General features: G+C 38.9%; 1 protein-coding gene across 1 annotated transcript in view; it reads right to left on the minus strand.

Annotated features, from left to right (window-relative positions):
- The window catches only part of LOC142449130 (suppression of tumorigenicity 18 protein-like), an 85319-nt gene that overhangs the window by 20063 nt on the left and 41280 nt on the right, over positions 1-23976 (minus strand). The window contains exons 9-10 of the mRNA XM_075550846.1: positions 23447-23692; positions 15153-15268 (exon numbers count right to left, since the gene is read on the minus strand). Coding sequence (XP_075406961.1) covers positions 15153-15268; positions 23447-23692 — 362 coding nt within the window. The remainder of the gene's footprint in view (positions 1-15152; positions 15269-23446; positions 23693-23976) is intronic.

Here is a 23976-nt window from a genome sequence, read left to right on the forward strand (position 1 = left end):
CAGTTTTTCTTCCACAATTAATATAATCAACAGATTTCTTATTTTTGGTCATTTAATTTTCTGTGCTGTTGTTCATAAGTCACGCATTCAGAGTAGGCAGATTGACTCCCACCTCATGTGACAGTGTTCGTAATAGAAGAAAAAAATCAATTATGCCATTCATGCAAGATTTGAGGACAAATAACATTCAATGTTTCTAGGACAGTTATGAATAGGAATGGACTCTATGGCAATAGTTTTTTAAATATATTTTTGGAAGCTTGGGTGGTACCAGTAGTTTTGGATCAACTTCTAATCTATAGAGTGACAGTTGGAATTCGCTCCCTGTTGCCACAGCCAAAAGAACTGCAGTCTGCTTCTGAAACCGTGAGAGTCAAGGAAACTCCATGGAGAAATTCGACTCTGCAACACATACATTCGCCGAGAGTCAGAATTGACTCAATGGTAACAAATTTGATTTTCTGTTTTTTAAATATATATTTCAACCTGTGAGTTGTTTTCCAATCCTTTGAAATAATCATAGGTTATCTATTACAGATTACTCAAAGTAATTACTTTCAGAAGATGCTTCATTTTAGGCCTGGATATAAACTGTATCACTTCATATATATATATATATATATGTATATCATATACATATTTATATATTATTGAAAACTTTAATAGTGATTGCCAGTTTAACAGAGTTATCTTGCGAGTACATTCACTCACTGGATGGTGAAATATTTTTTTCTAAATATTAAAAAAAAAGAGTAGACCTACTACTTGCTTATCAACATGGGTAGATTCCAAACACCAGGTCATTATGTGAAAAAATACCATGATGTAAAAATAGAGGATGATGACTGCATCAGATCACAAATTGGGGGATGACAGCATCATTACACAATGGTGTAATTACATCACCCAAAATTACATGATCACGAAACTGCCAAACCACTGAGGAACATGGCCCACTGCAGTTGACACAACCTTAGCCTTTGTGGCCAAGGCCACTCTCTCCTCCCACTTTGTGGGTTTTGTAAGTCCCAGATGTACATCATTAGTGTGCAAAATAACCATTAACATAAATGCTAATTTTGGATCTGGAGATCATCAGCTAGGGTTTTGAGAAACCTAACAAAAACAGCTTGGTGCTTGTGGTGTTATGGGTGGATGGGATGGGAATTGCAACCAGCTAAGAAAGGTGTAGGATAGTAGACTTTCTTTAATTGAGAAGATCAGTTAAAAAAGAGGCATAAGGTAGAGATAAAGTGAGGTCAAAGGAGTTCCTTTAAAAAAAATCTTAACATATCTTAAGCTGACAGATACAGAAGAGTCTGGAACAGGCACTGATGCCTTACTGTAAGGATTGCTCATTGCTAAGAGTTCTCATGAATCAGCAACTTTAAACATACACACTTAAAAACATTTTGTTCATTTGGAAAAAACATTTTTCCCAAAACTTCATTCATTCACTCACTCACTCACTCACTCACTCACTCACTCACTCACTCACTCACTCACTCACTCACTCACTATCTCACTGACTCACTCACTCACTCTCTCACTCACTCACTCACTCACTCACTAGCTCACTCACTCACTCACTCACTATCTCACTCACTCACTCACTATCTCACTCACTCACTCACTATCTCACTCACTCACTCACTCACTCACTCACTTACTATCTCACTCACTCACTCACTCACTCACTCACTCACTCGCTCACTATCTCACTCACTCACTCTCTCACTCACTCACTCACTCACTCACTCGCTCACTATCTCACTCACTATCTCACTCACTCACTCTCTCACTCACTCACTCTCTCACTCACTCACTCACTCACTATCTCACTCACTCACTCACTCTCTCACTCACTCACTATCTCACTCACTCACTCACTCACTCACTCACTCACTATCTCACTCACTCACTCTCACTCACACACTTACTCACTCACTCACTCACTTACTATCTCACTCACTCACTCACTCTCACTCACTCACTCACTTACTCACTCACTCACTCAATGTGTTTAATACACCTGCCAGTCAGGACTGTGCTTTGTTCAGGATGTAAATGCAAACTCAGGAACTGCCTGTTCCTCTTTTTGGTTTTTGCCATCTCCTGGCCTAGAATTCCCTGTTTCCCTTAGTCATGTGATGATTAACCAACATCTCCTCCTGCCCAAGGTAATAGGAAACTGCCAGCTTAGCCAGGAGAAGGAGCGTTTGTCCTGGTGATCATCAGGACTGACTCTTACATCCCTAAGGAAATTGGGTGAAAAATTCTAAATTATGACAGACACACCTTGGGATCCCCAGGATTAGACAATATTCAGGGTGTGTGACTAGGTGCTATGTCCACCATCTTTGTTAATCTCAGTAAAGGGGCTGAGTGACAGTGCCTCTCTTTTGTTGTGCACACACCTGAATTTGGATTCTCCCACCTTGGTTCATTTCTTGTCTTTGAATCCCCTCTACCGTGTGGTTTCTCTCTTTTTTTTTGTAGACATATTAATAATTTTATTTCTCACTGAATCTCCATGGAAGCAGGGTTGCTTTGCTCCCTTTTTAAAAAAACATTTTATTAGGGGCTCATACAACTCTTATCACAATCCATATATACATCAATTGTGTAAAGCACATCCATACATTCCCTGTCCTAATCATTCTCAAAGCATTTGCTCTCCACTTAAGCCCCCTGCATCAGGTCCTCCTTTTTCCCCCCTCCCTCCCCACTTCTCCTTCCCCCCCCCCTGAGCCCCTGACAATTTATAATTATTATTTTGTCATATCTTGCCCTATCCGGAGTCTCCCTTCACTCCCCTCTCTGTTATCCGTCTCCCAGGGAGAAGGTCACCTGTAGATTCCTGTAATCGGTTCCCCCTTTCCAACCCACTCACCCTCCACTCTCCCAGTACCGCCCCTCACACCCCTGGTCCTGAAGATATCATCCACCCTGGATTCCTTGTGCCTCCAGCTCCCATATGCACCAGTGTACAACCTCTGCCCAATCCAGTCTTTCAAGGTAGAATTCGGATCATGGTAGTTGGGGGGAGGAAGCATCAAGGATCTGGGGGATAGCTGTATTCTTCATCATTGCTACATCACACCCTGACTGACTCATCTCCTCCCCTAAACCCCTCTGTGAGGGAATCTCCAGTGGCCGACAAATGGGCTTTGGGTCTCCACTCTGCACTTCCCCCTTCATTCTCTGTGGTATTTTTTTTTTTGGATGATGCCTTATACCTGTTCCCTTTGGCACCTAGTGATCACACAGGCTGGTGTGCTTCTTCCATGTGGGCTTTGTTGCCTCTGAGCTAGATGGCCGCTTGTTCACCTTCAAGCCTTTAAGTCCCCAGACACTATCTCTTTTGATAGCCGGGCACCATCAGCTTTCTTCACCACATTTGCTTATGCACCCGTTTGTCCTCGGCGATCGTATCATGGAGGTGTGCAGCCAATGATATGATTTTGTGTTCTTTCATGCCTGATAACTGATCCCTTTGGGACCACTCGATCACACAGGCTGGTGTGTTCTTCCATGTGGGCTTTGTTGCTTCTGAGCTAGATGGTCGCTTGTTTATCTTCAAGCCTTTAAGAACCCAGATGCTATCTCTTTTGATAGCCGGGCACCATCAGCTTTCTTCACCACATTTACTTGTTCACCCTCTTTGGCTTCAGCAGTTGTGTCGGGAGGGTGAGCATCATAGAGTGCCAATTTAATTAAAAAAGTATTCATGCATTGAGGGAGTGCCTGAGTAGAGGCCCAAGGTCCTTCTGCCACCTTAATACTAAACCTATAAATATAGACACATAGATCTATTTCCCCATCCTCATATATATATTTGCATGTACATGTCTTTGTGTAGACCTCTATAAATGCCCTGTGACTCCTAGCTCTTTCCTCCATCTCTCTTGACTTTCCTCCTGCCCCACTACCATGCTCCGTCCCCACCTGGGTTACAGCTATACCTCTTCTTTACGTAACCTTACCCTTGATCATTCCCTACCAGGCCTGCCACTCCCCCCTCACCACCATTTTGGGTCCCATGTTGTTTCCTTGTCCCTGGGTTTGTTAACACCACTTTTATATTATAGGAGGACTTCCGCCTATTTTGAGTTATTTTTTTTCAAACTTGCAATGACACTTGAAACTAAATGCTAGGCTCTTAATATTTCATGTTCTAACTCCCTTACAATCTCATTGGTTAGATCTTTTTTCCTGCCGTAAGGGACTCCTCTCTGACTTCTTTGTGGCTTTTCTCTTGCAGGTGTCATTGTGTGTGTACGTTCTCACACTCTGCGCATGGTTCTCTGCCCTTCCTTCATATACTTCTTCCCTCCAAACCTCACCTCTCGGACATACCTGTTCTGCTGTCATTCCAGAATCTCTGCAGATTGTGGGCAACCCTTGAGAGGTTGGTACCACTGGGTTGCCCACAATCTGCAGAGATTCTGGTGTGACAGCAGAACAGGTGCAGTTTGTGGCCTATAGAGTTTGCTTCCTGAGCACGCCTCTATTACTCCTGCTTGTCCATTTCCTGATTCGACAAGTCCTATTTTGTCTCATGGTTTCTCAACAAATCTGAGTTCTAACAAGCCCTCCAATGTATGTTCCATACAGTCTCCCGTGATTGAGATCGCGCCCACTTCCTTAACTGCAGTTACTCCCTTTCCCTCCTGACCATGACCCCTATAATTCTCTGTGTACACACTTCCTCCCACACAAATACACGAACTGCCACGGAGTTGATGCCGACTCACAGTGACCCTACAGGATAGAGTGGAACCGCCCGGCGAGTGTCTGAGACTGTGACTGTTTACGGAAGTAGAAAGCCCTGTCTGTAGAAAGCCCTGTCTGTCTCTCGTTGGACATCTGGGGGTTTTGAACTGCTAAGCTTTCATATCTCAGCCTAACAAGGAGTCCTGGTGGCTTAGTGGTTACACACTAGGCTACTGTTCTCATGGTCTACTGTTTGAAACCACAGCAGCCCCTACCAATAGCTCTGCTAGAGATAGACTGCTTGGGCTTTCTACTCTCATGAACAGTTACAGCACCCAAAGCCCACAGCGGGTCACTCTGAGTCAGCATTGACTGGTAGTAAGACTGGTTTTGGTGAGCTAACCCTGAGGCACTACTCACCAGCCACCCTCAACCCACCCCCCTTCTCCCCACCTGGCTTACCATCCATAAGCCTTGACCTAGAGCTTCACTTCATTGTTGCACGTGCAGGCACTGTTTCTGCTCTGGGACCAATGAGTACTGCATTCTAGTCATGTCCTAGTTGCCTTCAGGGAGTCTGACTTCCTCTTGGCAGACCATCCAAGAGATGCAATTAAGGAGTGAGGGGAACAAGAGCCCTTGGTAGTCTCTGAATTGCTTCCTCCCCTCCCCTCACCCCAGCCCCTGCCCCCACTACCCCCATTTCTGGATGAATCCTTGATAATGCCCTCATAGTGCTATGGGGCTAGTCATGTGGCTTCTAACTGAAAGGTCAGCGGTTCAAACCCACCAGCTGCTCTGCAAGAGAAAAATGAGGCTGACTGCACATAAAGACTACTGAAGTAGGTGCCAGCTCTCTAAATTTTTTCCCTGAGTTTGAGAACACATGGAGAAGCTAATGAAAACCATAATTCTCTTAACCAAATAAAAATTTTCATAACATCTTACAAAGTTTTGTAGATCCTCTGTAACCCACCCATGGATCCTCTGAGATATTATATTTTTAAAAATTATTTTGGTGATATATATATACACCAAATGTGAACATAAACTAGGGGCTACCCCCCCAAAAACTGTATTTTTTCCCAAAGCTATGTATTTAACTTTTTTACAAAACAATATTATCACATTCAAAGTACTCTCCATTATACTTAATACATTTGTCAAATCTGTGATTCCATTCTTGGAAACATTTTCCAAACTTATTTGTTTCGATGGCTGACAGCACCCCCTTGTTTTTGTATTTTTATATTAATAAAACATTTTATTGGGGGCTCTTACAACTCTTATAACAATCCATACATCAATTGTATCAAGCACATTTGTACATATATTGCCATCATGTTCGTTTTAAAAATTCATTTTATTGGTGACTGATACAACTCTTATCACAATCTCCTTTTTCATGTTTTAATTCACCCTTTCTACACCTTCAAACCTCTGTCCTTCCATGTCCCTCTGCATTCATGGAAACAAAAAGAAGTTGCATGGAGCGAGGTCAGGCGAGTAAAAGGTGTGTGGGGCAAGCTGTTTTTTGGGTGTTTTTTTTTTTGCCGCAAATTGGCACATAAACATAGTTGCAGAAGCAGGTGCATTTTCGTGGTGATAAAACCAGTCCCCTGTCTGCCACAAATAAGGCCTTATTTTTGTCATACACCTTATTTAACCTTTTCAGAACCTCTAAGTAGAAAGCTTGATTAATAGTCTGACCTGGTGGAATGAACTCCAAATGCACTATGAGTTGACATTTTCATCTGTTCAGGAAGGTGATGAATATCCAGAATGAGGTTTGTCTTTAGTCAACATTTAACCTTTTTTGAAATGGAAAAACCCAGTTGTACACTCAAGTTTTTTTTTCTCATACCACTGTCCTGAGTATTTTTCCTGAGCAGGAAACAAAATTTCAAGCCACACGCTGTTCTTTTAAATTGGCCATCACAAAAGATGAAGTTCAAGTGAAACTGCTTTTATGAAAACATTCACAGTGACCAAGAAGAACTTTCCCAGGTGATGCTACTGGGTGCATAAGAGAATGATTTCTCTCCAATACTCGCCTAGTGGGGAAATGCATACTACAAAAGCTCTACCATGCCTAGTGCAGTTCTGATTTTTTGGGGGCGGGGTGGGTACCCCCTTTTATATGGACCACACAATAGCAATGGTTTCTAAATCAAAGGAATATGAAGTATGGCTGGGAGGACTCATAACTATGGAGAAACTGTAACAAAATAGGAAAAGCTATGTCAAAAACAGGGTTAAAGGACAACTATAAGGTTGAAACTTTTTTCAACGTATAAATATTGCTAATAGTTTTATATTTTTAAACATTATAATGTGATAGAGAATATACAGCAAAAGTCTGCCTTTTTCATGAAATATAAAGATGTACAGCCAGAATGCTTCTCAGAAGTGGAAAGATTTTGTCTCGTGTGTTTTGGTCATGTGATCAGAGGAGACCAATCTCTAGAAGAGATCAAGTAGAAGGGCATAGAAAGCGAGGAAGACCCTGGAGGACATGGGGCAACACAGTGGTTACAAAAATGGGCTACAATATAACACCAGTGAGATGATGGCAGAGGACCGGTGCTGTTTCATTCTGTCATACATAGGATCACTGTGAGTCAGAATTGATTTGATGGCTCCTACAGTGATGACAGCCATAACATGAAAGAGCGGAGGATGGTATATATAATTCCTTATAGATACCTCTTGCTAAAAGCTAACCTCCTTTCTTCATGAAAATTCTCAAGAAGATTGAAATAGAAGGGAAGTTCCTAATCTGATTATGGGTATAGATAAAAACCAATAGTCAACATGATAACTACTTGAAAGAGATTGGGAATATCCTCTTTATGATTGGTTATGAACAATCCCCAGCTAATGAACAAATTTCATCTCTGTAAGTTGAATTTATATATCACCATGGTTAGGAAGAGTTCATATATAACATCAATTAGTCAAATGTTTGTCTTCGTATGTAGTATATAATGTATCCTTCTAAACATAAAATCATAAAGAAACACTTCCAGATGCACTAAAATATTTTAACAGAATAATACAGTAATAATAATAATATTTGATGTGTGTTACAAAGTAGTGTTCACTTGTCATTACAAACCATTGTTTGCATCTCAAACTTTTAATATATTAGAGTTTACATGGGTTGGTTTATAACTATAGATTGCATGGAAATTGGATGCTCAGACCTAAGGAACAAGTGTACAAAAATGATCAAACTCCACCAATCTCTTCAACATTGAGTAGAAGCTCTAGCCAGAGTGATAAGGAAAAAAAGTGTCTCAATTACAAAAGCGAAACTAAAATTATCTTTATCTGTGGGAAACACAATTCTATGCCAGAGTTCCCAAGAGAATTTCTTGAGTCAAGAAAGGAATTTAACAATGACTAAGAGCACAAGGTCAACATCCAAAGATCAGTCAGGTGAAGGAGAAGGCAATAGACAATAAGAGAGAGGTCAACCAAAAATGATGGAGCCAGGAGAGGAAGACACTGCGAGGATCTCAAGAGTTAAAGACAACAGTAGCAAGTACTGTTGTATACACAATCCTACAAAGATATAAACATGCATGCTGTGGGTCTGGGAGAGCATCGGTGTATGCCCATGAATATGTATAGGTTTGACAGAGGATGTTTGTATATAGGTATTTACCTTTGCTGCAACTATATCCATGAATGTGGAGGCACAGACAAGGGATAAGTTATGGAAATATTTTGGACATAACCAAACATCTTCAGCAAATGAACTGCTGGGTCTAGGGGACTTATACGTCTATAGTCTCAGGAGACACCAATGCTAATTGGTGTAACATAATCCACAAAGATGGCATACCACATCCTACTTCCATACCTTTATTGGTTTAGATCCATTAAAGGAATTTTATTGCTTGGTCCTTTGCTATTTATATTCCCAATTGTTAAAGGAAGCACCATACTGCTTTCCGGTGTTGGCACTGATTTGCAGTCCCTCCAGCAGGAAATAATGGTTCTAATCTCTCCTCAGCCCCGCCAGTCTATGTCATTGTTTGTTTGATTGAAACTTGTTAGAAATGCCAGTGTCAGGTGATATCACAGCTTAGTTTTGATTTGCATCTTTCTGATGGCTAGTGATAATAAGCATTTCTTCATGTTTGTTGGCAATGTGAATTCTTCTTTGGTGAACTGTCTTTTCATATCCTCTGCCCAATTTTTACTTAGAGTATTCATCTTTTTCTTGTTCAGTTATTCCATTTTTCTACAGATTTTAGAGGTGAGTCCCTTGCCCAATGTGTCATTGCTAAAGTTTTATCCCCATCAGGGGATTCCCCTTTTATTCTTTTGATTACGGCTTTAGATGCACATAAGGGTCTTAGTTCAGAAGGTCTCAGTCATCTCTTTTGTCTTATACGTCGTTTTGTATTATATTTGGTAGTGTTTTATGCCCTGTATTAGGGCCTATAAATTTGTCCTTGTTTTCTCATTAATGATCTTTATATCTGTAGGATTTGCATTTAGGTCTTTTATATACCGTGAGTTCATTTTTGTGTATGGGCTGAGGTATGGGTCCTGTTTCATTCTTCTGTGAATGGAAATCCAATTTTGCCAACACCATTTGTTGAAGAGATTATCTCTTCCTCAATTAATGTACCTCAGCCCTTTGTCAAAGATCAATTGTCTGTAGGTAATGAAGTTATTTCTGGTCCTCTATATTGTCTCATTGGTCTGCTTATCTGTGTTGGCCAGGCTGTTTTGACTTCTGTGACTATGTAGTAGGCTCTTTAGGTCAGGAAGTTACAGGCCTCCTATTTTGGTCTTCTTCATAAGGAGGGCTTTGCTTATCCTGGATCTCTTTCCTTTTTATATGAACATGTATATTATCCCCCCCCCATTTCTCTAAAGAATGATGCAGGGATCTAGATTGGAATAGCATTATATTATAAATTTCCTTGGATAGTATTGACATTTTTCACAATGCTAAGTCTTCCTATCTGTGAGCATGGAACAATCTTCCATTTTTGTATGTGTCTTTTGGTTTCTTGTAGTGGTGTTTTTTAGTTTTCTTTATACAAGACTTTTGCTTTCCTAGTTAAGTTTATCCATAAGTATATCATCTTTTTTGGTGGCTATTATAAATAGTATTGATTCTTCATTTCCCTTCAGAGTTTTCTTCCTTAGTGCCCTGGAATCTAATTCATTTTTGTATATTGATCTTCTACCCTGCCATGCTGTGGACCCTTTCAATTATTTCCGACAGTTTTCTTTTCAAATTTGTGAGGTTTTCTATGTGTAGAATCATATAATGAGCATATCTAATTCACTGCCATAGTCAGTGCCAACCCACAGCGAGCCCTACTGGCATAGTAATTATGCATTGGGCTGACAGGCACGAGGTCCACAGCTCAAACCTGCCACTTACTCCAGAAGAGAACAATTGAGCTTTCTACTCCTGTAAACAGTTACAGTCTGAGAAACTCACAGGGACAGTCCTACCCTGCCCTATAGGGTCTCTAAGAATCTTCAAATAGAACTTCACTTCTTTATTAATTTGGATGCCTTTCATTTCGTTTTGTTGTCTGATAGTTCCGGCTGGGACTTGAGCACAATATCGAATAGGAGTGGTGATAAAAGACATCCTGGTCTGTGTCTTCGCAAGGAAAGCTTCTTGCCAGTGATGAAGTGTCGGCCCTTGGTTTTGTTTATATGACCTTTATGATGTGGAGAAAAGTCCGCTCTACTCCTGTTCTTGTCAGGAATAGATGTTAGATTGTGTCAAATGCCTTTTCTTGATCAAGTGATACAATTATGTAGCTCTTATCCTGTGTGTGTGTGTATGTGTGTGTACACCATGCTATTTTTTGTCTGATGATAAACCACTTTCATACCTGATATGAATCCCATTTTATTATGAAGTATAATTAAAGAAAACAATGTTGTTGAATTTAGTGGCTAGAACTTTGTTGAAAAATTTTGCATCTATGTTCATCAACAATATTAGTCTGTAGTAGCCTATTCTGATAATATTGTTGCCTGGTTTTGGTCGCGGGTTATGATTGCTTCATAAAATAAGTTCAGAAACTTGCATAGTTTCCGTGTTCGGGAATACTTCATGTTGAATTGGCACCAACCTTTCTCTGAAAGCTCGTCAGAACTTCCCGATGGAGACGTCTGGCCTTGGCCTTTTTGCTGTATTTGTTGGGGATGTTTTAGTGTCCTCATCTATTTCCTATCTTCTCATGAGTTTGTTGATCTTGCGTTAATTTAGGTAAATAATGCAGGTCTAGGAATTTTTCCATATCTTCTAGGTTTACAAACTCATTTGAGTACAGCCCTTCATAAAATTCTGTTACATTTTTTATTTCATTTCATTCTGATACGATGTCACTCATTTTGTTTCTTACTCTTGATATTACATGTTTTGAAAATTTACTAGTGGTTTGTCAATTTTGTTAATCCTTTCAAAGAACCAACTTCTTTTCATGGTGAGTTTTTTCTGTTCTTTTCCTGTTTTCAGATTCATTTACTTGTGCTCTAATCTTGACTATGTCATTTCTGCTGCTGACTGGTTTTACTTTATTGTTCATGCTCTCATTGTTGAAGATGCTTAGGTAAGGTACTAATTTTGGTTTTCTCATCTTCCTTCTGTGTACATTTGTTCTATAAAAGGCCCTCATATTTTACACAGCTTTGGCTATATTCCAAAGGTGATGTTGTATTTTTGCTCTTGTTTATTTCAAAGTAATTTCTTATTTTGTTCCTCATTTATTTACTTACCCGGTAGTTATTAAGCAGGGTGCTGTTCAGTTTCAATGCATTTGGGTTTTTTCCCTCCATGGTCTTACTGTTTTTTATTTCAAATTTTATAGTACTGTGGTCTGAAGATGGTCTGTGATATCTAAATATCTTAAATTATTAAGACTTGCTTTGCAGCCTTCTTCCTTTCATGGTTTCTGCTGGAAAATCTGCGTTTCTTCTTATTGGTTTCCCTTTGTTGACACTGCTCTTTTTTTATTCGAGCTGCTCTCGGAATTCTCTGCTTCTCTGTGATATTGGAGATTCGTCTACACTATGTCACAGTGATTTTATTTGGGGAATATATCCTTTCAGTTCTTTGAATACTTATATAATCCAATTAAAAATGGGCAGAAGACATCATTAGAAATGATATCCTGATGACCAACAATCATATGAATAAGTTCTTGCGATCACTAGCTGTAGAAAAATGCAAACTAAAACACTGATAGCAAAATTCACAAAACAAAAAATAATAATTGCTGGAGAGGGAGTGGAGAAAGGGGAACCCTCATACACTAATAGCAGGATTACAGAATTTTACAGCCATCATAGAAAACAATGTGTACCTACTTCTAGGTGAATGTAAATACCATATGACCCATCAATCTTTCCACTTGGTATATTTGCCAAAGAAATAAAGAACAAAACATGGATAGACAGATGCACAGCCCTGTCTTTTTCATCATTATCTGCAATGGCAAACAGATGGAAAGAATCGAAATGCCCATCTGTGAAGAAATGCATAAATAAATGCTGGAACACAAATGCAAAGGAATACTACACATCCCTAAAAAACAGTGATGAAACTGTCAAAACACTTCATAAATTTGGAAGATATTCTGCTTAAGAAACTTAATCCCATAAAGACAAATACTGATGCTACCACTAAAATGAAAAAACTCAGGAAATATGATTTTTGCACCTAAAGGAGCAATGCTTGAAGGTTCCAGAGAAGGTAGGGGAAGAGGAAGGAAAAGGGAGGGGGAGTAGAAATAAACAAATAAATAAATAAGAAACACAAATTGCGCAATTATACATGTATATACACACACATGGATATATAGACATGTACACACACACAAGAAAATAATTTCAAACTCTTACAGAATCTCGATTTTCAGGAGTCATAGAGAGTAGATGAACCCTGAACTTATTGCCCTAAGGTAACTTTGATATTTAAATGAAAAACACTCCTTGGAGTCCTCTCAAAGCGAAATAATCAATTATCTACTAATGACTACTTGCCTTAAAAAACTGTGCCCTTTTAAGATCGGTATATGAGAATGACAATTTGAAAGATTAGATTGAAAATGTAGGATGCAGTGATTAAATTTGATGCAGGAAGAAAAACTCCAAAAAATAAAGAAGAAGAAGAAGAAGGTGAGAATGGTTGCTTAGCTCCATGAGTGTAATTAATGTCAGTGAATTGTACGTAGAAATTGTTGGATCAGTGTGTGTTGCTCTATGGATATTCTCAACCACAAAACTAAAATAAATGATTAAAACTAGGATGGTAGCCATTTTTCATGTACAATTCAGTGGCACTAATGACATTTCCTATGTTACACTAGCACCACCAGTCTATCTTTCATAAATGTTTTTATCATCCCAAACAGAAAATCCATGCCCCTTAAACAATGACCCCCTTTCTTCTCCACTCCCCAGCTCCTGATCATCACTAATACACGTTGTCTCTTTGTATTTGCTTATTTTAGATATTCAATATAAGAGGGATCGTGCAATATCTGTTCTTTTTGTGGTTGACAGACTTCACTCAATGTAATGCTTTCAGGGTTCAACCATGCTGTACAGGGTGAGAGTTTCATTGCCTGAATGATATTCCATTGTATGTGTGTTCCCCATTCTGTTTATTCATTTATCCTTTGACAGAAACTGTATGAAGGCAAGCCAAAAACTATTGCTACCAAACTATAAAAGCCCTTTTGAACAACAAATAAGAAAATATGAATCTACTGTTTCTCCACATATCCTCCTTGTAGGTCTATACACGCCTGAAAGCAGTGTTACCTTCTCTCTAACCTAAAGGATTACTGGCTGCCTTGGTGGGTATGCATTGAACTGCAAGCTGCAAGGTCCTTGGCTCAAACCTACTTGTTGCTTTGTGGGAGAAAGAAGTAGCTATCTGTTCCTGTTGACATCTACACAACAGAGTGGCCATGTATCACAATCTAGTCCCTGGCAGGTTTTTGCCCCCTTTTTCTTTGTAATCAAACCTGAAGAATTCTGAGCTCTTCTATTTCTGCCATGTCAAAATGGCAGTTCTCATTCCTTGAGGGACTGAAATTATGCTCCTTTGAATTGTTCTTTGCGTTTGGGGAACAAAATGAAATCTAAAGGGGCAAGATTGAGACTGTAGACTAGATGGAGCCAGGACCGCCTGCGCCCACCCCCAATTCTCATAGGACAGGCCTTACCACCCTTGAATAATGAACAGGTGCACAGTAGGGCTGGGGGGAAAGATCCACAGGGCAACTTTCCTGGCCTTTTTCTTTTCCACCAATTCAGTGAAATATACATATATATAAATGTATAATATAAACATATATTATAGATAAGTAAATATGTATATATATGTTTTAAACTTCTTTCAAATAAGTCTCGGCGATCATCCCATGTTCTTCAGAAAACTCTATCAAGATTACTCCCGTAAAACAGTTACCATAGTCTTGTGAGCTGCTGCCCTGCCTTGAAGTCAACTGGTCCACAAGATCCTTTGGAAGTTTTCACTGGACTTTGCTTTCTAAATAGCATTAGAAATATACACTTGTCCCATTCCTTGATTTGTTCAATAAAAATCATCTTTGTTAGCTTCACTTTTGCTTAAAAGGTTGATTAGGTCTTTGGGGAGGGTGATCTTCACTCACTACTTTTGGCATCAGTTGAGGTGAAAGCTTGCTGAAGTCAAGATCTTCCCTAAAAATTGTAAAGGTTGAATCCGATGAGACCCCAATTCAGTGGCTATCATATCAATAGGATTTCTATGATCTTCCACTGGTTTCTGGACTTGATTACCATTTGTTTTGTCCTTAAGGTTGACAGTCTTCACACACCCCCACCCCCCGTAGCTTTTCTTTGAAATCTTTCTGATTTTCCTTAAAATATTTGGTTGATCTAACAACTGTTGTTTTCTGTGGGGCAGCTTTCCTGTAAACTAGTTGCAAAGCTTCAGTTATTTCAGAGTTTTCCATTTGAATTTTGTTACAGAATTGGTACTAGTCTTGACCTTAGAATGATTTGTATTCAACATGATATAACAAATATACTTAAAAAAACAAAGGAGATGGCACCCTCATGAGACCAAGACAAGTGTATTACTGGGGGCTCTGCAGCCATCAGGTATTCTTTGAAATAAACCCAAGTGTGTAAGAACAGGAACCCTAAAACAGAACCTTTGACTTAGCCTTGTATTAACAACCTAGATTGTTTAATTCTAATTATTATATGTTCCAGCTTCAGGTCATTTCACAAAACACTACAAAAATAATAACTGTCTTTTTTTCTGAGAATAGGTGTAGGTACATATTGCCTATTTAAGGTCAATTCTATAAGCCATGGCATTAACATCCAGAATTGTGAAACAGCCTTTTAAGTCCAGGATCTTACAAGTGTCACTGAACAGCACTTACGTGATCAGTTCCTTTTTAAGATCTCTTGCATGGAGCTTGGCTTTAGGACTCGGTATGGAGGCATCTCCAGTAAACTTGTTTTCCTCGAAATTCTCTTGGGAACTCATTGCATCTTTCTGGGGGAAAAAATTAAAGAAGCACAAGAGAGCATTAGAAAGCCCTGAAAAACAAATATATTTTAGTCATTGGAGATAGTTTTAAGTTTTCGTCGAAATTTTTAACACAATAATTTGGCTGGCTTGAACTTAACCATCTTCATAATGGAGATGAAACCAAAGCTATAAATCAGAAATATAAGGCATGTCCTAATTGTTATGGCCTTTTTTATTGGTGAAGAATAAGGAATAATTAATGGGGTCACGTTTAAAATGTTCACACTTCAACAACTATAACTGCATTTTGAGCTGTGTAATTAACTTAATATTCTAATATGCATCAATTTTTATTGCTCAATGAGTGCTCCTTACAAAATAGATTTCGTATATACCATATAACAGCCTTTGGTACTATATAAGAAATATTGAAAAAAATCTCATCTCTCAAAATAGAAATGAAATAAGTTTAGGTTAGCAGAATATCCTTTCTGATCATCAAATAATTAGGATTTGATGGTTTGTCTAAATACACAATAACTGGGGTCAAATTTTTAGCCTTTTTTTATTTGTTCAGATAATTACTTTTATTCTTTCATCCTTTCCTCTTGTTTTGAACTCTCTTTTTATTCTAAGGTGATATCTTTTAGTGCTTTTGCTCATTGAATGGATATTCTTATTGAATATTATCAAGTTTCACAGTCTTTTTAAGGTTTAATAACAGTCTATGTACTAACAAAGAACCCTTCTATTCTCAAAATATTTATTTACCATGTGGAATATTATCTTAAAATCTCAGGTTATTATTCCTAAATCACACATTTTGCTTGCTTTCATCACTATGTTTTTATAACTAGTAATAATAATGCTGGTCAGATTTAATCTTAAAAACAGACTCACAAATAAAGAAAGCCGCTCTCATTCTTAAAAATACTGAACAAATTATTTGGGGAGTAGTGACAAATGAATAATAATAAGTTAATCAACTATTCTGTATTATCTAATACAGATCACCATTGAGTCAAGTGGATACAAAAATGTTCTATAACAACCATTTTAATAATGCTAAGTCTACATTCAAAATGAAGAGGAAAAACAAAATCTTGTATTTTTCCAATCAGAGAAAAAGTTTAAATATTTGATCTTCATAAGACAAATGATTTTCATGAATTACTTCAGTGACAATTAAGCTCATTATTTCATACAAGCACACACTTTCATCAATCCATGTAATAAATTACCCCAAGTAGCATTTACTAAGATCAAATTAATCAAACTAGTTTAGTACAATATCATTCTTCACATTATTTATAGTATTAAGGATATCATTTCCTTTTCCTGATAAATGTTGCGACATAGTAGTAGAATTAATGTTACACCATTGGAAAATGAAGAGGCGTGAGCTAGATAAGAGTTGCATTTCAGAATACAGAGAAATGCTATTTTAATAGTGCCTCTAAGAATGCTAATGAACATAGATAAATTATTTTAAACTTTTTTAAGTTTATAAGTATAACTAGTTCAAATGAAGCACTCCCTAGTTTACACCCGATACCACCACCATCCACTTCAACGATGGCTATCTAGGTGGTCCGGGGTAGTAGTTCTCCTTTAATTTATAAATATCTTTGCTCTTGGAAAGCAGATATAAATGCTCAATCAAATGTTGTCCTGACATAGAAGAGTCATTGTTTTGATGTTGGCATGCTGATTTCTTTTCAGTAAAGGCACGAAGTAAAGACTCGTTTTGTTATTTTCTCAGTGAGAAAGTTAGGGAGGAAGGCGCTCAGGAAGGCGTGCGCACTACGGTTCAACAAGAAACGTGACCTCCTGTTGCTCTTCTATCGATTGTGTACATTATGGAAGGCAGGGAAATGGGCGGTTTGACAGAAATTATCAGTTATTAAAGCTTAAATTATTGGTTGAAGAAAATGAATACAAAATAGGGCTTTCAGAATATATGGCATTTTATGTGGTATTATCATATGTAGTAATTTTTAAACAGGGTAATTTTGTGAATTTGACTTTCAAATTTTTTTGTTTTGTTTAAGCTTGTAACTCTTTTAAGCAACAAAACTCTATGTAAGCAACTGCACTGTGAACTAATTTTCTTTTGCTTTTGTTCAATACACTAGTTCCTGAAATTTGAAGAATATATATATATATACATATATATACATATATATACATATATATGTATATACACACACACACACACACACATATATACACATACCAAAAAAATCAAACACTGCCACTAGGTCAGTGCTGATTCATAGTACCCCTCTGTGGATTTACAAGCTTGTAACTGTTTATGGGAGTAGAAAGCTCAGTCCCTCTCCCTGGGAGAGACCATGTAGGTCTCCTAACAGCTGACGATGTAGATCACACCTCAACGCGTCACCACTACACCACCAGGGCTCATAAGCACACGCACACGCTCATGCATGCACACACACACACACAAATTCCCAGTGGTGCCGTCAGCTAACCATTAGGCTGCTGGCCACAAGATCAGTGCTTCCTACCAGGAGATCCACAGGAGGAAGATGAAGCTTCTGCACCCATAAACAATGTACAGTTTTGAAAACAATTTATAGAGGTGGTATTAGTTGGGATCAAATTGACTCCAGTGGGTGTAAATATATATTCAGATATGTGTGGTATCTATGAATTATATATTATTATAGGTCATTAGATTTTATGGAAAAATTTAATTTAAAAATAATGGATTTTTTCCATGAACATTTTGAAGAGCCTCTTCATGGGTATGTATGCATTTATGTGGGTGTATGTAGATGGATAGATATATAGATAAAGCAATACTTAGATTAGTTTTTACAGAATAATTTCATATTGGGAAAATTCCTAATTAGCAATTAGTGTAAGATAAATCAGTATTTGTAAGAATTTTCCTTTGCACAACTTAAGTTTGCATTTAAAAAATCATACTTAAAATCCTGTGGATATTTAAGAGTGAGTGTTCTATAATTATTTAGTGTTTAAAGAGTATATGGATTCAATGAACTTTCTTTCATGTACAGATTGAAGTTCATATTGATTTAAGTAAAGAGTTGAACATCATGGTAACATGAATAACAGATACTGGCATCTGGTACTTTTAACAATTTAAGCCCTGAAAATCTGCGGAGAACTGACAGTTGAGTGAAACAGACAGCCCTGGGTAACCTCTGAACACTTTCCTTTTTGAGATATTTTGACTTATTTCCAGATTCAGGAATTTTTCTTTTTAGAGGCCATCTGGGCAGGCTATTTACTTGAGAGAGACAGACAATATTTTCGGGAAAGGATCCCCCAAATTAAACAACCGTTGTGCATACGAACAAGATAACAAAGAATCATGACAGGGCATGTGACCGTGCTGAGATGGAGTGTTTGGGAGACAGGAGGATGCATGTGTGGAAGCAGGTACAGCCTAAACTCCAGTCTGGAAACACCATCAAGGGACAGGGTTGAGGGCCATAAAAAGTCTATTTTAATCTTTTGAGAATGATGAGGGCAATGAATATACAAATGTGCTTTACACAATTCATGTATGGATGGATTGTGATAAGAGTTGTATGAGCCCCTAATACAATGATTTTTTTAAAAAGAAAGAAAGAAATAATAGGACCTAAAAAAAAAAAAAAAGAAAAGACCAGAGCCATCCAGTCACCTGGAGCCCGGCACTCCTGGAGCTTCAGCCTACAACCCGCAGGCATACCTGTGACCAAGCTGTCTCCACAAGACATCACGTTGCCAAATGTAATTTCTTCATTTTTCCTTTTTCTTCTAATTTTCCCCAATAGTCGTGGATGTTTTTATTTCTAAATGTATTTTTATTTTTCCTCCACCCTGTCCCTCTTCCTATCCACTGCCATCAAGTTGATTCTGAATTACAGTCACCGTCCATAGGGTTTCTGAGACTGTAAATCCTTACAGGAACATAAATGGTCTTGAACCGTTGATGTTGAGCTCTCCAGTCCATTGTTTACTGGACATCACCAGGGATCCTTATTCCTTGCCTGCTCCACTTCTCCCCACTGTGCCTTACTCCCTACCTTTTTAAGTTGTTTCTGGGAAGCCCAGATGATTTAATTTCTATATGACCAAAGACCATATAAAAGGTTATGCACTGGACTGCTGACTGCAAGGTCAGCAGTTCGAAACCACTAGTTCTTGGTGGGTGAAAGATTAGGTTTCTCTACTCCTGGAAAGAGTTATAGTCTCAGTAAACCACAGAGGCAGTTCTATTTGCCCTAGACTCGAGGACTCAAGGGTCACTATGAGTTGGAATCAACTCAATGGCAGTGAGTTGGAGAAGCACCAACAACTCTACTTTCCAGACCCTTGGTTTACTCCTCTAAAAAGTTGAGAAGCATTTTTTGCTTTGTGTTAGGCTAATGAAGAAAGATATTTGTGTATAAAGATACCTTGTATTTATTTTTCTTGCTCATGGCATCCCTCTTATATTTCCTCAATGAGGAACTGAATATAATATAGTTTTCCAAATAATACTTATCCGGCATAAAATCTTCAAAATTCAAAACAGGATGTGAAAAATACACTGCATGACTAGAGTTCTTGGGCACACATGAATGAAGAACAAAGGGCGAGAAGCTGCTTGAAGGAGTGACAGTGATTCAGACGCTTTGGTCTGCATTCCCATCAGCTACAGCTTCCCCACACAGTGAGTCATTAATTTCCAAATGACTGCAACAGCCAGCACTGCGCTTATGTAAATTTGTCAACTCAAGCTTAAGGTAAACACTTTGAGTTCAAAATTCACTGAGCATCTTGAAAGTTCCTTTGCTATTTTTAGTGACATTGAATGTTCATATTCCTAAAGACTTATATTGAAAATTATAGCAGTAAATGCTTATGGTGTTCAACCGTACATCACTCTCAAAAGAGCATGACATTAACTAAAAATTATTTGGGGGAAGGGTAAAATTTCTAGGAAAATAGAGCACTCTCATAAATATATAAGCATCAGATGAAAACATACTCCGAATGGTAGGTTTGATATATAAAGTTATCAAGGTGAATCCCATGGCTTTTAGAATTATGAAAAAAGTATATTGGAATTTAAAAATAAAATGTTTAAATACTTGCTATGATATGTCATCTTTTGCTATCAGAAAGCCCAAACAACCACAGCAATAGAACCCAATAGCGATGGCGTGTTCTCATTTACAGTGACTCTACCGGGCACTGTAGGGCTGCTTCCTTGGGTTTCTGAGAATTCAAATATTTATGGTAGCAAACCACTTTATCTTTGTCCCCAGGAGAAAGGTTCTAATTGCTGACCTGTGGTTATCATTCCAAACCATAATTCCCTAGAGTACCAGGCGTCCTGAGTGATAAGCTATAGAGCCAAGGACATCCCTGAGAAACTTAGACTCTCAAATGGGAGCAATATTTCAGAATATAAAAAAGTAAAATATTGACGTTGGATATAAATTTGTTTCATTACTACTCAAGATCATATCTAAGTCTGACACTGAATAGGAACACAAAGACAATTTCTGGTGAATGTCGGGTTCATCGTTCATTTACTGCAAGGATGACGGCAGTTTGCCTGCCTCCGCACATGGGATTGAAAAGCCCCCACAGATCTGATCATAGTGATCTACGTACAACCCCCTCCCTGGGGGACAGACATCAGAAAAGTGGGTGGAGGGAGACATCGGTCAGTGTAAGAAATGAAAAAATAATTATAAATTATCAAGGGCTCATAAGGGAAGAGAAGGAGGGGAAAATGAGGAGCCAATATGAAGGGCTCAAGTAGAAAGAAACTGTTTTGAAAATGATGATAGAAACAAATATACAAATGTGCATGACACAATGGATGGATGGAAGGATTGTGATAAGAGCTGTACAAGCCCCCAATTTTAAAAAAAGGCCCTGGAAACACAAACACCTTAGAATTTTGAGGCTCACACATGCCATCTAAGATGGTCAGGAGTGCAATTTAATCCTGCTGCGAAGCACTGTCCTTCAAAGAACCTGAGCCTTTGAGTAAGACCTTTCCCTTCAGTGACACAGGTGCAACACACCTCGGCTCAATGAGGAATTGGCTCGCTGGGGATTGAGCAGTTCCTGTGAGTGATTGGGACCCCTTTTCCTAAAGCCAGCCTAGACATAGTGGGGTGGAATCAGCAGCCGTGCTGATGGCATGGTGATAAGGCTGCCATACAATCTAGCCACTCCCTCGCTTCTTCCTGATTCCAGCTTTCAGATCCGGTGTGAGAATAGAGCGCAGCTGTCACCTGTAAAACTCAGTGGACGAGGTTTGTGGGTTGTGGGTGGGTGGAACAGGCACACATGGGCCAACTCATGGCCATCACGTAAGCTAAACCCATATTTGCAGTGGGCCCTTCTACACTCATTGTGGTCAACTCTCCGTGATGTTCAGAAGGGGTTATTCTAAAACAGGTGTTCTTTTGTAATTCAGATTTTAACGCTTTTATTCAGAAAATCCACGGATACTTCCATGAGTTAATGAAGTGAAGCAGAATTACGGATTCCTCCTAGTGGGTAGGATTTAAGCAAAGACTTGATAAGTTACCCTCATCCTTTCGGCTGCCTGTGTGAGGAATGGGGATAAGGAAGCTGACTATTCATGGTGAATTTCTTGCACAACACCACCGCGAACACCCCACGCCGCCGTCATCGCTGGACTGTGTGGCAGCTGGTGCTCCTGTGCATGCCAGCCTCTTCACGTACAGGTCAGCCTTTCTGTTCGGCTCTGCACACAAATAGGCTCGGGGCACGTTCTGCTCAGAGCTGCAACCCCCGCACCTGTCTTGCTATCAGGTAAATGTGAAGGTGTGACGAAGAAAGGAAGCAGCGTAAGGGGGTTGGTGATAACTCACTGGTAATGACCTCACACACTACGATTTGACGTGTGTTTTAAACTAAATTGTATGACTGAAATTGTTCTTCTCCAAAGCTTCTGCACTTGAAAAAGCTGAAACTTCCCACAAAGAATAGTTCTCATTCCCCCCTTGATTGAGGCCAGTGGTTCTCAACCTTCCTAATGCCGCGAACCTTTCATACAGTTCCTCATGCTGTGGTGACCCCTCAACCATAACATTATTTTCGTTGCTACTTCATAACTGTCATTTTGCCACTGTTATTTCACAGGGCCACCCCTGTGAAAGGGTAGTTCGACCCCCAAAGGGGTCGGTCTCGACCCAATGTTCAGAACCTGATTTAGACCAGTAGCTGATTCATCAACAATCATAGCACAGCGATCTTTCTGATAAACAGCAAAAGAAGATATGCTGTCATAATAATCAAGGTTATATTCATTGGCGATGGATGGCAGAGCCCTTCACGCTGGCTCTCGGTTGCTCTGAATGAAAGTATGGAGCTCATGTCTACTTCGATCAAGACAGATAACTCAACCACGGAGGGGAGATCTAGAGGGATTTGTATTCAGTCAGATGTTTGTTTTCAGGGTGAAATGCAATCTCAAATCTTTGACTATCCTCAAATACTCTGAGATGATCAGATACACAAGTGTACCCGCCTTTACAATGATTGTAGCTTACGCATCCACCATTCACGATTCAGAGCTTCCGATGGTTACTCTCTATTTGTATACTAATACTGTTCGTTTATGCAACCACGAAGATTAATGTGATACCATTTGGATCCTTATTCTTGAATTTATTTCATCTTTAATCACAGGTGGTTCAAGACAAACTGGCAAGCCAATGTTTCCATACTTAGTGAGGAAGTTTTTCTTGCGGGTTTTGGCATTTTGAAAGGAGAGATGTTGTTCTCCCTTGCAGTCACACCAATGCAGCCCTCACAGGGTTAAAAGTCACTCTTAATGGGGGAGGGACGATTCAAGAAAGGGGGGATGAGAATGCCGGCACGGTTTTGAAAGCAAACTGAATGTCACTGAATTGTACATAATTATCCATGTAGAAATTGTTGAATGTGTGTACTTTGTTGCTCATATTCTCAACAACAACAAAATGAAAACACTTTTTAAAGGTCCCTGTGAGGAACTTTTGTTTATAAATTTCTTCTAAAATCCACAAATATAGACTTTATCAAAATCTAAAACAAGGCACAGAGTTACATATTACATAAATAGAAATGTCCAAAAATAGGACTAAAAAATCTATGAATACTCCGCAATGGTGCTTTGTCTTAAACTTATTGATTGACACAATAGAAAAATACCTCTTTCTCCTCCTCGGTCTTCCCATGGGCTTTGCTGTAGTTGATGGGAGTCGCCCAGCCCTCCGGGTCACTGAGAGCCTGGTAGAAGGCTGCATTGACCAGAAGGCTGCTTGTTTTGAATGGGGAAGAGGAAGGAACTGGAATGGAATTGCTAGAGCAGGTTAGGGGTGCAGCTTTGTCCAGGATTCGATTTTTTTTCATGCTTAAGTCCAATGTGCCATTTTCATCCACTTCTATCTCGGCTCCCTGGTATACGATAGGAAACAGAAAAACATTTCAGCAGTTTGCAGTTACAGCCTAGCCATGTGAGGCTTTTAAGGGATCATTTTAAATGCAAGCTTTTATGCTAGTATATCTGATTTTAAATCTAGCTTTCTGATTTGCATTGGTTAATGTTCAATTCTTAGCCCACTTTTAAGAGCAGCTCCATTAGCAAGCTTCATGTTTCTGGGTTTAACAAAGTAAGCTTAATATAAACAAGATGGTCCAAATAAAAAGTAAATGCATTGACTAAGCCAGTTTAATTTTTC

Source organism: Tenrec ecaudatus, chromosome 5 (genome assembly GCF_050624435.1).
Source record: "Tenrec ecaudatus isolate mTenEca1 chromosome 5, mTenEca1.hap1, whole genome shotgun sequence".
Classification (NCBI taxonomy): Eukaryota; Metazoa; Chordata; class Mammalia; order Afrosoricida; family Tenrecidae; genus Tenrec; species Tenrec ecaudatus.